The 15,578-nt window shown below is 40.3% G+C and overlaps 1 protein-coding gene and 1 long non-coding RNA gene across 3 annotated transcripts in view; one reads left to right on the forward strand and one right to left on the reverse strand.

Moving 5' to 3' along the window:
* Nucleotides 1–15,578, reverse strand: part of LOC120749376 (uncharacterized) — a 40,429-nt gene continuing 24,851 nt past the window's right edge. Inside the window, exons 3-5 of one of the 2 annotated variants that reach the window (XR_005699640.2) lie at nucleotides 14,551–14,679; nucleotides 3,448–3,691; nucleotides 1–1,289 (exon numbers count right to left, since the gene is read on the reverse strand). This is a non-coding gene — a long non-coding RNA (uncharacterized LOC120749376). Of the gene's footprint in view, nucleotides 1,290–1,688; nucleotides 3,692–14,550; nucleotides 14,680–15,578 lie in introns of those variants that run through there. The other variant, XR_005699639.1, reaches the window with a different exon arrangement.
* LOC120749375 (toll-like receptor 7) lies at nucleotides 3,579–10,441 on the forward strand. The gene is made up of 2 exons (XM_040056724.2): nucleotides 3,579–3,711; nucleotides 6,146–10,441. The coding sequence occupies exons 1-2, from the start codon at nucleotides 3,709–3,711 to the stop codon at nucleotides 9,284–9,286; spliced, it is 3,144 nt and encodes a 1,047-aa protein (XP_039912658.1). The 5' UTR covers nucleotides 3,579–3,708; the 3' UTR covers nucleotides 9,287–10,441.

Genomic DNA, 15,578 nt, shown 5'->3' on the forward strand with positions numbered 1-15,578 from the left:
TCAATTTAAAAATTACAATTAGACTCTCAAAACATGTAAAAGACTGAGTCACTCCCTCCAGCCTCAGAGGATGAAACAATGGTGGAGGCATGCCTGCTACTGGGGGGTGGTGGGTTTCACTGTCCAGCAGCAGCTCTGGTTCAAGTCTCCCCTTGTGCCTCATAACTGGTTGAATCTCTAGACAGTGGGCTGCTGCACTTCACCTCCCTCTTCTGTGCGGGCCTGGTGGGCCAGGGGCCTGGGACCCTCCGGGACAGTAAGGAGGGGAGCAGTCACCTGGAGCCCAGGAACCTTGAGGATGAGAGGGAGGAGAAAAATTTGTTTGTCTGGGTTTTCTTCTGGGTTCACAGAACCTTCAGGGCCTGAGAAAGAGGTGAAGGGTCATGAAGATGTGATCCACTCAGTGACAGGTGATGGCTGCTTGCCTCGTGAATTGGCATTAATTAATTTCCTGAGCAGGGGTTGAAGCAGGGTGTACTAGTGGCAGTGATACAAATCAATACTTCACTTTTACAGTGACTTTTCAGGGAAGGCAAGAATGAAGCATGTGCCACTGCCCCTCAACTCTGAAGAGATCCCTGGTCCCACCAAGGTTTGCAGGGATAGGGTTCAGAGAGCAGTTGTGGGAAAGCAAAGGGAAAATCTGGCTCCAGCACAGGCTCCAGGGCAGCCAGAGAAAAATATCACAGTGCTGGGAGTGGAAGCCTGCACTACTGTAAATGGCAGGGCTTTGGACTTGGTTAAACAAGTAAAAACACTTAGAATATTGTGCTGTGGTGTATCTGCTATACTATACTATACATAGTGTATATATTTCATATATCTATATCTAGATATATGAAATATATACACTATAAAAAATACATTCCTCTTGCATATAGGTGTTTTGCGTGTGTAAATATACACACATAGAGGGAGACAAGAAATCAATCTATTTCAAGTGCAGGTCATGAATCAAAATCTCCATTGAATAGCAGTCATCACAGATAGAAATATCTTGCACAGTTGTCAAAAAGGCAGTATCAAGGCCAAAATTAAATGAGAAAATTATGTCTCATGGTCTTTAGAACCCCATAAATTGATGTACATGCATGTTTAATGTGAGCTGTGTTGCAGCAGCTTGCCTGCCATAATCTTAAGCCTTTATTTTTCATATGGAGCTGCTCTCTTCCTATGCGATTTGTTTGGATCCAGCCGTGTCTGAGTTCCATGTTGTCCTGCAGCGGCTCTTCCAGTGCTCCCTCAATGCTCTTGCCTGAAGATGACTTCATAAAACATGACAGGATTACCTACATGAAACATGAAAAAAGGCTAGCAGTGTCATCACTAAGAACCAGGATTTGAGGATGTCCCACTTAAAAGTGCCAAACTTCCTCTGAACCTAGCAGGTTTTTGATTTGCTACCAGTTTCTCCATTGCCATCACCATCACTTCCAGCATTACTGCCTTGGCACTTCTCATCATCCCTCAGAAAAAAGAAGGAATTATGTCCATGGTTACTCTATCTTACCTGCCCCTGAGGAAGGGGCAAGCAGAAGGGACACAGTTGCAGTGCTGACCCTGGAGAACTTGGAAAATAGCTCCATCTTATTTCATCTATTTCTGGATGCCTTCTGACTCCCTTGAAGGTAACTCGCTTTCAAAAACAAGAGTGCTGGGCTCAAACCTTAGCTTTGAGCAAAAAATTTTATCCTATTGTAAACCAGTCGGTCCTGGTACTGAGGCAGCCTGGGGCAGCCTGGGCTTTCAGAAAAGGCAGTGTCTGTTTCTATGGCATTAGTGGCTCCCTTGGCCATATCTCAGCACCCTGGGCAGTTTGGGTAAGCTCTTAACACATCTGGTAGTGTGCCCTCCCTCACCAAGCCCTGAGTGCTTCCTCTGCCCTTGTTGTAGGCCAGTCTCCTCCAGTGCTGTCTTCTGTTTATTGTTTTGATTATTTTTAGTGCCTGCAAATACATTTCTGCAATGACTATTAGCAACATCAGTTCAACTTATGTATTTCAAGTCAATATGTATATCATATTCAACTTATATATTTCAAAAACTTAGCAAGCTACTGGGCTTTCTTGAATAATTTTGTGGGTAAATTATGCCATGTTACACTGAACACTGTATTAACCATTAATAGATGGAGTTGTACCCTTATTCTTGAAATGAGGATCAGCACATAAGAGAAAAGACATTGCAGCAAGACTTTAAGACTGTAAGTAAACTATCAAGATTTAAAATAAATACAGTAGAATCTTGATTTTGACAAAGGAGGTAAAGCAACCTCCTGTAGAAAAAGGAAAAATAAAAGGAAATGTGAGTTCACTGATCTGATTACAAGCCAACTGTCAACCAAACTTATAGATGAAGGATTAAGACAATTAAGGGCTCCTTCTTTATTTTAAATTATTTTCCTCACTCACAGCAGCCGTAATATACATTTGTTCTTACCAGTAGGTCCTCCCCTAACACATGATGATGCAGGAGGAAGTACTTTTCTTCTTTCAGTTTCTTTGTGTTTCAGAGGAGGCAAAAGAGATTTTATACAATTTCTGAGGGAAACAGAACTTTTAAAATCAGTAAACCAGTGACTCCCTGTGCCTCTAAATATCAAGTTATAGTTCAGAAATCCTGGACTTCTGAAAATTCCTCTCCATTTACTCTGCCCCCATCTCTGAAGGGAGTTATTGCTGTATTTTACTTCCCACATTTCATAGGTAAAAACAAATAAAGTTAAGGAAGGCTTGCATTTTACTAGCACTCAGCTAAAGCTGCAGTTTCACTTTACATAGAATTGAAACTCCTTGAGCTCTTAGCTGGTTGACAGCAAGTTCCTAATATTAAAATAAAACAAGATCAACCTGAGAGCAAAAGAAACTGTTAAGTGTGGGTACAGCTATTAAAATTTCCACTGTTTGTAGTCATAGAGTGCGAGGGAGCACCTGTCAAAAATTACAGGGTTGGGTGACTGGACGTTGTGTTTTAGAAAATCTTCATGCAGGCAAAGTAGACACTAAGTGTCTCACATTCCAGTGACTTGTACCAGGGTCATGGCTTGTAGAAATCATTCACAATCCAACTTTTGCACACTCCTCCACATAGTTTTCACTTTTTTGTGTTGAGTTTCCTATGCTTTTACCATTATCCTTTTTGTCTTGGTTTTGGTTCCCTTCCCCAAGTTCCTTGCACTTAACAGATATTTCTTCCAGATTTCTATGTAAAGTATTCAGCTTAAGGGAATTGTCTGCTCATATTAGGACACAAGTGATTGTTAAAATTTTCTGAATCCTTGAAGCTATTAGCTGCAGAAACAAATCCCAAATAATAATTATAAGAATTACTAAACTTCCATGTCATTTAACAATTTTTGTCTCCCTTCATGCAGTTTACAGTAAAAAAAGGAAAAAAAAAAAAAGGAACTTGAGCTTCTGCAATCTTTGTTGATCACATGAATATTACCCTTTCATAATGCCTTTGTCTCCTAGCTGATTAATCTCATACTCTCTCATTAAGGATTTTGAAGTTGCCTTCCTTTGGTGTTCAGATGAAGAGAAAGAAGATACAGTGTAGATTACTGTTGTCTTGAGTGAGTTATATTATGTTACATTCTCCTCAACGCCTCAGCTGAACCACTGGAAACCACTCTGATGCTGCTCTCTTCTGCTCCAGTTTATGGTCTTTTCCAGAATCTAATCTGTCAGACCTGGAAGCACAAAGAATATGGTATGTTAAAACATTCATTTTAAATTTTCTCTTAGACATTTTTGACTGGAAGTGTTGTGGAAGATTTTCAAGAACATTTTCTGCTTTTCTATTTTCTAAATGGTCCAGTTTACTGTTATGGTTAGAAGTTGCAGAGCATTATGAAAGGAAAGGATTTATCTGTCTTCCTATACTTCAGAATGAGCATAATATATTTTCTACTTGCTGTAACGTAGGAGGTGTTTCTCTAGCCTTTCCCCCACAAAGAAATATATGGAACCCCAGCAAAAAAAACTTCCTTCAGAAACACATAGATATACTGTTGCTAAATATTTGGAGAACACCCTAAATCATTAAGGGTTTATGCACATGCCGGTTAAGATCTGTAGATTAGTTCTTTTCAAACTTTTTATAAAGCCAAGCACAGATCACAGAGAAAAGAACAGCTCACATACTCTAGCTGTACTATTAAACAAGCCTCTCATTGCAAAGACATTGCACAAGACAGCCTTGCTTTTTGCTCTTATTTAGAGATATTTTTTATTTTTTTCTGGTAGTATAATGGATGAAAGATTTTACACACGCAAATAGCCAGACACAGCACCAGAATGTAACTCTTTACAGTTCAAACAGCTAATGCATTAAAAAGATTATCAGGAAAGGGAGGAACATACAAAGAAATGAAGCACAAACAACTAGGGTGGCTCTACAACTACAGTTAAGTCCCTAAAACACCTGAAATACATGAGAAACTTACATGAAGACTTTGAAAGCCCAGATGCTTTGCACCTAATTCCAGGCACCTAAATGTGCACCATTACTCTCTGGTGAGTAAGCCAGAGCTCTCTTCATCTTCAGAGTCAATCAGCAGCTGGAGAAGGATCTCTGTCTATCTCTCTCTTCCTTCCCCCCTTACTCTCTTGAATTTCAGTGCAGCCTAGGTTAATGACAATAAAGTGAGAAACTTGGGTAAGCACCTAAAATTAAGGGTCCGAGTGCAATGGCTGCATATAAGTTCATGTAGACAATTTGTGTCTTCAGTCCAGACTGCAATCATACCTTACCCGTGTCATGCTCTAATGTGGTTTATCACATCTTTAAAGGTTGAATCTAATTAGCTTTTCCTCCTGCTGCATTAAGTGTGTAGCAATAATAACTCCCTTGCTTTCCAGCTGGTCCTCAGAAATCAGAGGGGCTGGGTGTGTCTGGACTTAATTACTGATTTGAGCCAATTTAGTACTGCTAAGTCTGATCAGGTTCCCAATTGCAATAATAGTTTGATTTACACTACAAACCTCATCTCATTGGTGAGCAGATTCACCAGTTGTGAGTACTACTGATTCATCACTGTAAGTCTGGTTTAGTTCAATAAGAGCTTCCATGAACAGATTCACCAGTAGTGCAATTTATTGGATAATTGGTAAATATACTAAACTTGCAACATACAAATATACAGCGCTATGTAAGTGCTCCCAGTGCAAGTCTTACCAAAGAAGCATCCCTAGTTTTGTGAAGAGAGAGAAAGGACTCCATTGACTTGCCCGTAAAATGGTTATATTCTCCTCCTCTGCCAATTAGGATCTCAAATGCCAATTTATACTTTTGGGAGAAGTGGAAGCGAGACTGTGGTCAAATATTCTATTACTGCCATCATTACTGGGGGACAGAGAGCAGCCACTTATATGTGAATGACGGCTATCAAGAGTAACAAAGAGATTACAAAGACTTTGGGTCTTGCACAAGGAAAGTATGGAGTTGTGACACTTTAGTATCACTTCCCCTTCTACCTGGCTCGCTGAGGGTAAGAGGGTTAGCTGTTTCCGCCTGATAACACACTTCAGCACACCACCAAGCTCAGAGTAATTCTGTAACCACAGATCTCATGGAAATCCCTTTACCACATATATAACAGCATATCCCAAGGCCACAGACCTCATTGCTACACCTTCCTTGTTTTAAAGGAGGAAAGGTTGCTGGACTTTGATGTACAGTGGCTGCCAGGTTCTGTATCCATGGCTGGTGACAGCCAGCACTTCATGGTCTGCAGTGGTGTGCATCCATCAGATGCACAGTAAAGGGTACCCATGCTGTGCTCCAAGGGCACTTGTCTTGGCTAATCTTCCTGGCCCTGGGGTCCATTGCTCTGCAATAAAAGACAGAGATAGGCAGTTGCTGGAGTATCATGGGCCATTTGGTTTGGCTAAATGCTTTTTGTTTTTTCATTAGTCTCATAACTTTCTTTACATGCAAAAAATGCTGTATCATCTAGGAAAATAAAAAAAAGAAACTACCAACATATGCCTTCCTGAAACTTATGATTATGAAACCTGCATATCCATTCCTGGTCAGTGTGAGACAAGGACCCCAATTTAGCAGTAGAGTTGGCCTGACCCAGTGTATAGCTGAAATATTCCCACTGCATTAAACTAATACCTCCTTATTTCCTTGGTTTTAGGTACCTTGTGCAAAGATGTCAAATGCATTGCCATTTATCTTGCTCTCCATATTCCCAATGCTGCTGTCAGGGGCTTGGTTTCCCAAAACTTTACCCTGTGACGTCAGTTCTTCAGAAGGTACTGTGACAGTGGACTGCACAGACCGGCGCCTTACAGAAGTCCCCAGAGGGATCCCTGGAAACGCTACCAACCTTACCCTGAGTATTAACCATATTCCCCATATCTACCCAACATCCTTCAATCGTCTTGAAAACCTCCAGGAGATTGACTTCAGATGCAACTGTGTGCCTGTCAAACTAGGGCCCAAAAATCATGTGTGCAACAGCCCACTGAAAATTGAGAATGGAAGTTTTGCTGCTTTGACAGGATTGAAGTCATTGTATTTGGATGCAAACCAGCTGGCAGAAATACCGCGAGGTCTTCCTGCTACTTTAACTCTGCTGAGCCTGGAAGCAAACAACATCTTTTCTATCCAAAAAGCCAACTTCTCAGAGCTAGGAAATATAGAGGTGTTGTACCTTGGACAAAACTGTTACTACCAGAACCCATGCAATGTTTCATTTGAAATTGAGAGAACAGCCTTTCTGGGGCTGAAAAAGTTAACAATACTATCCCTGAAGTCCAACAACTTAACACAAATTCCACCCAATTTGTCATCTACTTTAAAGGAACTGTATATTTACAACAACATGATACAAGAGGTTCAAGAACAGGATTTAAGTGGCCTTCACAACCTAGAAATTCTTGACCTCAGTGGCAATTGCCCACGTTGCTATAATGCCCCGTATCCTTGCATTCCCTGTCCCAAGAGCTCTGTTCAGATACATCCCAAGGCTTTTGATTCGTTGCAAAATTTAAAGATTTTGCGGCTTCACAGTAACTCTCTTCAGAGCATACCCAGCAGCTGGTTTAAAAACATCAAGAATCTGAAAGAACTTGACCTCTCCCAAAATTTCCTCATGAGGGAAATTGGAGATGCTCAGTTTTTGACATTGATCCCCAGCCTCGTGCAGCTTGATCTGTCATTTAATTTTGAACTGAAAGTATATTCTCCCTTCTTGAATCTTTCAGAGACATTTTCTTCTCTCTCTAACCTGGAAACCCTGAGGCTCAAGGGTTATGTCTTTAAAGAACTGAGAGCACAAGATCTACATCCACTGCTCAGTCTTAGCAATCTAACCGTGTTGGATCTCGGGACTAATTTTATTAAAGTTGCAGACCTGAAAGTGTTTGAAAAATTCCCAGCTCTTAAGTTCATTGACCTCTCAGTGAATAAAATTTCTCCTTCTTCAGGGGAAAGCAACTTCTATGGATTTTGCTCTAATCCTGGCATTTCAGTTGAGCAATACAACAGGCAAGTACAACAGGAGATGCATTATTTCAGGTATGATGTGTATGAGCGAAGTTGCCGTTCCAAAGACAAAGAGGCTTCTTCCTATGAGTCTCTAGTTAAGGAAGATTGCCTTAACTATGGAAAAACTCTGGATTTAAGCAGAAACAATATATTCTTTGTTAACCCCTCAGACTTCCAGGGCCTTAGCTACCTCAAATGTCTCAACTTGTCAGATAATGCAATAAGTCAAACTTTAAATGGAAGCGAATTTTCTTACATGTCTGGATTGAAATATCTGGATTTTTCTAACAACAGGGTTGATTTGCTATACCAAACTGCTTTCAAAGAATTAAAACTTTTAGAAATTCTAGATCTGAGCAATAACCAGCATTATTTCCTGGCTGAAGGTGTTACTCATGTGCTAGATTTTATGAAAAACCTGGCCCATTTGAGGAAGCTGATGATGAATTGGAATGAGATTTCTACCACTACTGATACCGGAATGGAAAGTCAATCTCTTCGAATTTTAGAATTCAGAGGAAATCGCTTAGATGCTCTCTGGAAGGATGGCAATGATAGATATTTGTCCTTCTTCAAGAATCTGACCAGCCTGGAAGAACTGGATATTTCCTTCAACTCACTCAGTTTTTTGCCTCATAGTGTTTTTGAAAAGATGCCTCCCAGTCTCAAGATCCTCAACTTAACGAATAATCAACTGAAGAGTTTCATCTGGGGAAACCTCCCCTCTCTGAAGAACCTAGTAACTCTGGACCTGAGCAATAACCTTCTGAGTACTGTTCCCCGAGAACTGTCCAATTGCACTTCATCTCTCCAGGAACTGATGCTCCGGAACAATCGCATTCAGCAGTTAACCAAATATTTTCTCAGAGGTGCTTTTGAACTGAGGTACTTGGACCTCAGCTTAAACAAGATTGAAATAATTAAGAGATCTAGCTTCCCTGAAAATGTCATTAACAACCTGAAGATGCTGCTTTTGCATGGCAATCCTTTTAAGTGTAACTGTGAGGCTGTGTGGTTTGTCTGGTGGATCAATCGGACGCAGGTGACCATTCCTCTTCTGGCCACAGACGTGACCTGTGCTGGCCCAGGGGCACACAAGGGAAAGAGCATGGTTTTCTTGGATCTGTACACCTGTGAGCTGGACACGTCATATTTGATCCTGTATGCTCTGTCAGCTTCAGCTGTCCTTGGCTTGATGGTGTTCACAGTGATGAGCCATCTCTACTTCTGGGATGTGTGGTATAGCTACCATTACTGCACTGCCAAGCTGAAGGGCTATCGGCGCTTGTCTTCACCAGCTGCTTGCTACGATGCCTTTATTGCCTATGACAGTGAAGATCCAGCTGTGAACGAGTGGGTGCTGCAAGAACTGGTTGAGAGGCTGGAAAACCAAAAAGCCAGGCAGTTCAATTTATGCCTGGAAGGAAGGGACTGGCTCCCAGGACAGCCGGTCTTTGATAACCTTTCCCAGAGCATTCAGCTGAGCAAAAAGACCATATTTGTGCTGACCCACAGGTATATTAGAAGTGGCCGCTTCAAGACCACCTTTTATATGGCTCATCAGCGGCTTCTGGATGAAAAAATGGATGTCATTATCTTGATCTTTCTTGAGAAGGTTTTGCAGAAGTCCCGCTATGTCCGCCTGAGGAAGAGGTTGTGCAGAAGTTCAGTCCTGGAATGGCCAACTAATCCCCAGTCTCAGCCCTACTTCTGGCAGTGCCTGAAAAATGCCATAGCTACCAGCAATTCTCTGGCTTACAACAAGCTTCTCCAAGAAACTGTTTAGTTGTACTCTCTCTGTTAATATTGCTCTTATGGACAAGATCAAAAGATCCTGAAGAAAACATTTTGAACTGCATTTGCCAAAATTGTCGAAGCGTGGAATATATACCTCTTTGTTATACCACAAAATGACCGGCACAATTACTTTTAAATGCCATTATTTGCTTAAGCTCTATCAGGTTTGAATAGAAACTGTTGCCAGAGGAGATGTTTAGTTGATACGCACCTTGCTTTGCACTGATTGTTGCTCAGCAAGGGAAGATGCTAAAATGGGAAGGTATGTGTGATCATGTTCTGCAGTGCTTCCAGGCTGCTTTGGGAAAGCAAAGAGGGGAGCAAGACAGCAGAGCGGCAGAGGGATAAGGCAGGTGGAGAAAATCAAGTAAACCAATGAGGAATTTCGAATAGACAAAGGAAAAAAGGGGAAAGGAAAAAAAGAGAAAGTGGAAAAGATGGTAAGAAAGGAGGAACATGCAGCTATACTAGACCATGACAGTAGTTCAGAAGCATTTACTGCTAGTTTCCCAATAAATTTTTCACTTTGCCTTTTGTCTGCCTCCTGAACTGTTGGTTGAGCTGGCTCCTCCATGAAGACTTTAGGGTTCCTCTGTAATGTTGAGGACTTTTTCCACCTGAGCCCTGAGTGACCACCCTTTCTGTATCAGCTGGGTGTTTGCTGCTGTAACAGGGGCTGGGGCCTGGGGACATACCACCTGTTCCCAGAAGAAAATTTAAATAGAATTTGGAAGTACAAAGCATGTAAGATCAGATCACACAAGGAAAGCATTCTTCCCACTGTTTCTTTGATGTGCTGTAGTTCTCCAGAGCAGCCTTAAGCCCTTCTTTATTTCTTTGTTCCCCAGGCAGATCCATCTCCCATAACAGCTGATGGGGCACCACTGAACACTTGAGATAGGAATGGGTCTGACTTTAGGGACATCCTGAAAAAGTGAAGAAACATAAACACCTGTATTTGTTCCCCACTCTGTTTCATAGTACAGACTCATGAACACATGGCAGCCTAAACTTCTGAGCATGACATAGGCAGGTTCTCTGCTTGATGTGATGATGCCTGTTTTGGGAGAAGCAACACATTTTCACCTTGCTGGGTGCTTCTGTCTGCAGCAGTCTGGGCAGCTCTTCTCTTGCTCAAAGCCCTTTTTCTTTTCTGGCGACTAGTCTTGGTGACATCTCTGGTTCATATTGTCACTGTTAACAGCTTTAAACTTGTTTACTTCGGATGCCACCTGCATTTCCTCACCTAAGTGAGGAAAGGGTCTGACTGGTCCTTTCTTTTGGCAACAAGACAGAAAAACAAAGAAACTCAAGAAAAGAAACATCATATAATAATATTACAGATAAGAAGGGGTTTTCCCTCTCCAATTTTCACAACATTTTTTTTGATTGAATACAGACGTACGAAAAAGATGAGGGCCTAGTTAAAAAGTGAGTTTTACAACTAGTTATATTTTAATAATGTGTATTTCTGGTGGTTTTGTTTGTAAGCCTAAACAATCCGTATCTCTAAACATGAGCTGTAATGTGACTCTCTCTATAAAATAATACTTGAAACAGGAACCTCTATCCCACAGTTACTCCCACACCATCTACCTCTGCCTCCCCACAAAATGGCTATTTGGAGCACATCCTCTTTCTCAGCCTCACTGACAATGGCAGGGACACCAGGTCACTTAACCTTTCTGAGGTTGAGAGGAGAAGTATTTTTTCCTCTTCCACTGAGAAGCATGCACAGAATGGATATGAGATGAGTAGCAATGAGTATAAATTGATACAGATACTAAGGGAGGTGACTAGGAAAGGCATCCTCCTTGATTTGTTGCTTGCTAGAAAGAAGGTCTCATGAGTGAATTGGGGATTGGTTGACTTTTGGATCATGAAGCAGTTGATTTAAAATATCTAGTGACAGGAGGGAAATAGCCAGCAACATTCTGAATGTGAGAAGAGTAGACTTCAGGCTGTTCAGGGAAGTAGTTTGTAAGACCCCTTGGAAAAATGGTTTTGAAGATGCTGGGATCTACCAGTGTGGTCAAAATTTAAACACTACATTCTTGGAGCACAGAAGCATGTAATTCCAAAATGCTGGAAGCCAAACTGGTGAGGCAGAAGGCTGACTTGGCTGACCAAGGATCTTTCTCTGGAGCTAAGGCAGATAAAAGAAAGTGTATGGCCAGTGAAAGCAAGGTTGGGTGACTTGGGAGGATTTTGTGGTTTAAGCCCAACTGGCAATTAAGCACCACACACTCACTTCTCCCCACTCTGATGGGATGGGGAGGAGAATCAGAAAAGAAACGTAACACCTGCTGGTTGAGAAAAGAACAGTTTAGTAGTCAAAATGAAGTAAAATATAATATTGCAAGAACAACAAAAATAGTAAGAAAAAAGGAGGAGAGAAAGATAGAGAGAAAGAAAACCCATGAATGACAAGTGATGAACAATGAATAACTCAGCCACTGCTAACCAATGCACAAGCCATCTCCAAACCACAATGAGATCCCGTTCTGTGTTACTCTACCTGTTTATATACTGGGTATGACATTCTATGGCACAAGATACACCTTAGGCCAGCTCAGGTCAGCTGTCACGGCTGTGCCTCCTCACAGCTTCTTGTCCACTTCTCTCTCGCAGAGCTTGGAGCTTGCTTGCTTGCTTGATGTATCTGTGTCCAAATTACAAAACACTAAAGAGTCCTGAGGTTTCTATACATGTGTTGTGATAGTATAGCATGTGATTTGGTGTGAGGTCAGTTAGGAGGAGGACTTTTGTCCAGTTTAAAACTGGACTTGTACAGCTGCATTAACAAGTCTATGAGTCATTCTCCCTTCAGAGGTGAGATCATAGAGTCATTTTATGAATATCTCATCCTAATGCAGGAGTTTAAGAGGGATGCAAGACGCAATTATTTTAGTTGCAACCCAAAAGTAGGATTTTTCTCCACTAGCTCTGTAGGTATTTGCTTTGAGAACACTTTCAGTAAGGCAATGTGGCTGCTGCTCCAGGCTTAGAAGTGCAGCAAGTTGGTCTTGAATAACCAGCGTTTGTGGACATCAAAGTATCTGATGTACTATAAACACCCACTGTGATGACCAAAGGTATTCTGCATCAATTGCTACTCCCTGACAGAAATTGTAACAGACCATGGCTGGAGTTGGTATTTAGCCTCTGTGACCTGGAAAAACCACACATGGAATGGAAGAAGCAGAAAGAGGATAAAGGAAGAAGATTATTGGCAAATTAATTGAATTTTTACCGTTCTTGTGGAAATGGCAGGGAAAAAAAAAAAAAAGTGCTATTTATATTTAAGTCACTAGAGCAGCACAAAAATACTAATCACTGAAAGTTGGTAAGAAGCATCTATACTTACAGCACAGATTTCTATGACTGTAAAATGCTCTCTTTGATCTCTCTGTTTTTAAGAACTGACATGAGGAACTTGCGGGTACCTCCCCTGTGAGAAAAATTTATATTTGAAGGGACTTCTGAAATCAAAGATGGTCTGATTTCAACATAGCTTGTTTAGTCTCTTGTTCTGCAATAAAATTGGGGTGCTGTGTAGCAAACATGATATTCCATAAAGGAACTTTATAACACCATCTTTAAAAATACACTGTGTAGTAGATCGCACTGGGTGTCAACAGGCCCTCTAGAGCAGAGAACCTGTTTTTTGTCTTCTGGATAACCCTGCCTTTTCATTTCCTCAAACTTGTTCTGAAAGTATCTGCCTGTAGAAATTAACCCTATGATAGTTACTAATTTAAAAAAAAAAATCAGCCATGGTCCAAATTACTCCATTTATTATGAAGAAGATACTCAGAACATTTTGCCTATAATTACTCTCAGTTGCCTCTGGATGAGCTCAACTTCACTGAATGTCTATAGAAGTTAGTCTCCTAATTTGGGAAGACAGACTGTGTGTCTAAATACAAAAGACATACACATTGATCTATCATTATCTCTAGAAGTATAAGTGATAGAGATAAAGCAGAGGGAAGTCAAATAATTTCTACTAAATCCATATGAATCATGATTTTAAAGAGTTAAGATTTTAGCTAAGGGTTAGAAGCAATTTATATTAAGATGTAAGTTAGAATAGTAAATGGTAGGTTAATGATTATTAGATGCCTAAGTTGAGCTAACTGTTATGAGCTTGTTTATAGAAAAAGTGGAGTAAGTGAACCATCATAAGAACAGATTGAAACCAGTAAGAACAGGCCAGCACCTGGACTTCATACCAATCAATCATGAAGCAGGGGACCTTGGATCGTGCCAGAGGGTCACAGAGACCTGATGAAGACTCTCCTGACTTCATCCTTTGAGACCACTGACCCAATTTGAGACCACCAACCCAATTCAAGAGAAGAACTGTGCACGTGTGAAGGACTGATAGCCTCATTTTAATACAGAGCGGGGATGGGAGGTGCTGGGGTTATGCATATGTATTGTATGTAAGATCTTGGAAAATAGAGAGCAAAGAGCCTTGTTCGGGGTGGCCACGCCTTTTGGAGATGACTCCCATGCTGCCCGCAGGTGAATAAACACACCACTTTCTAAATTTAATTAGTTAGAGATTCTTTGTCCGTGATTATATCGGTTTTCAACGACTCACATATGCTGCTGCTGAATTAAAAAAGGAATCTGGATATCCAACTTCTAAAAGCAACCTATGTGCATTCCTTAGTTAATGATCACTTAGAGGTTATTATACATGAGATTATTTAATTTAAAAAATAGTAAAAATGGAGAATCAAATCTTGTGTTCAAATACTTCCTTAAAAAAGAAGACTTTAATTCTGACTCCACAAAATACTATCTGTATGCTTTCAAAAACTGCCAGAGCTGTGAGTGAATCCCTTCTGAATCTGATTTCCTCAGCCTCTGGAGAGGTTGCACAGAGTTCATCTGCTCTGGAAGAGCAGGATTTATCTTTCAATTACCAGAGGCAAATCTAGTCATGGTACTGAAACCATTCTCAACACTTACAATCCCTAAAATCATTGTATATAGAGGAAGTTATCATTTTTGTTATAACATATGTCAAAGAGCAAACCAAAGAATGTACAAACTTCTATTCACTCTTAGAAAGCTAAATGTTATTGATAAAGGTCCAAACTATAGAAAACCTGATATATCTGTTTTTGAGGAATTTAATAACCTTGTAGATTTACTGCTGAAATAAAATTAGGTGTTTGCACAAAGAAAACAGAATTTTTTTTCTTAAATATATGAGGAAAAGGCAACTTGAAAGATTACCTTTCTAGCTGAAAGTAGAAAGCCAAATGTCATGTATCGCTAGCATGTTCTGGTCAGAGTTTCTGCAGTCAGTTCTCCTCTGCTAGTAGAGATGATGCTGGAAATAGGTCTTCAATCACATTAGTGACACTGTGGGTAAGAGTTCACAGCAGTGAGCTTGGGGCAGACCTTAGGTCTGATACAGCGCAGTTCTGTACACAGTGTTCCTCGTTAACAATTGCAGGTTTAAGCTTTTTAAATCCAAAATTGTCTTCTCCTTTGCAGACCAATCATGCACCACTACACTTACTTTCAATTTATCATCCTTCTCCTCTCTTCAACACCACAAAATTGTAAAGTAAGTGGCTTCTGTTTCTTAGTTTTTGATACCATTGTCCTTTTAATAATTTCTTTCTGCCCAATTGAGACATTTTCCAGTCATATACCCTTAAAAAACCCAACCAAAATATTTTAAAAAAAAATTACAAAACAACCAAAATCTGAACCAGCACAAAACTTGTCCCCCTATTTATTCGGCAGGTGGCTTGATACAGTTAGGTTTTAATTAATGTATTTGGTTTGGTGCATAGGACAGCTAGAAATGGAGATTTTGACATTAACTCCTTGTCATCAGGCATTTTGAAATATTGGAAAATATTTACTGAAGGCAGGTTTTATATCTTCTATATCAAGTGATGAGGAAATCAAATACTCGCACATGATTTCCATGGACATGATGTTTGCTGCAGGAACACGGGATAGTTTTTCAGCCACCCTACTCCAGTAATGGCATACATGTTTATTCCTTTTTCCAACAAGTTAGAATATTTCAGTATTGGTTTAGATATTTTTTTTAAAATATGTAACAGCATTTGAAAATATGAACAGAACAATTCTATTAAAGTTTTAAAACAATATTTTTTTTTTGTATTAAACAGGTACTGTCAAAACCAGAAGGACAACTTCCCATGCATTGCTGCTAATATTTCCATTCTTTTTTTGCAATGCCTTGAGGGAACAATTCAAATCACAGGAACAGAGACAGCAAA

The sequence above is a fragment of the Hirundo rustica genome, chromosome 2, assembly GCF_015227805.2.
Source record: "Hirundo rustica isolate bHirRus1 chromosome 2, bHirRus1.pri.v3, whole genome shotgun sequence".
NCBI lineage: Eukaryota > Metazoa > Chordata > Aves > Passeriformes > Hirundinidae > Hirundo > Hirundo rustica.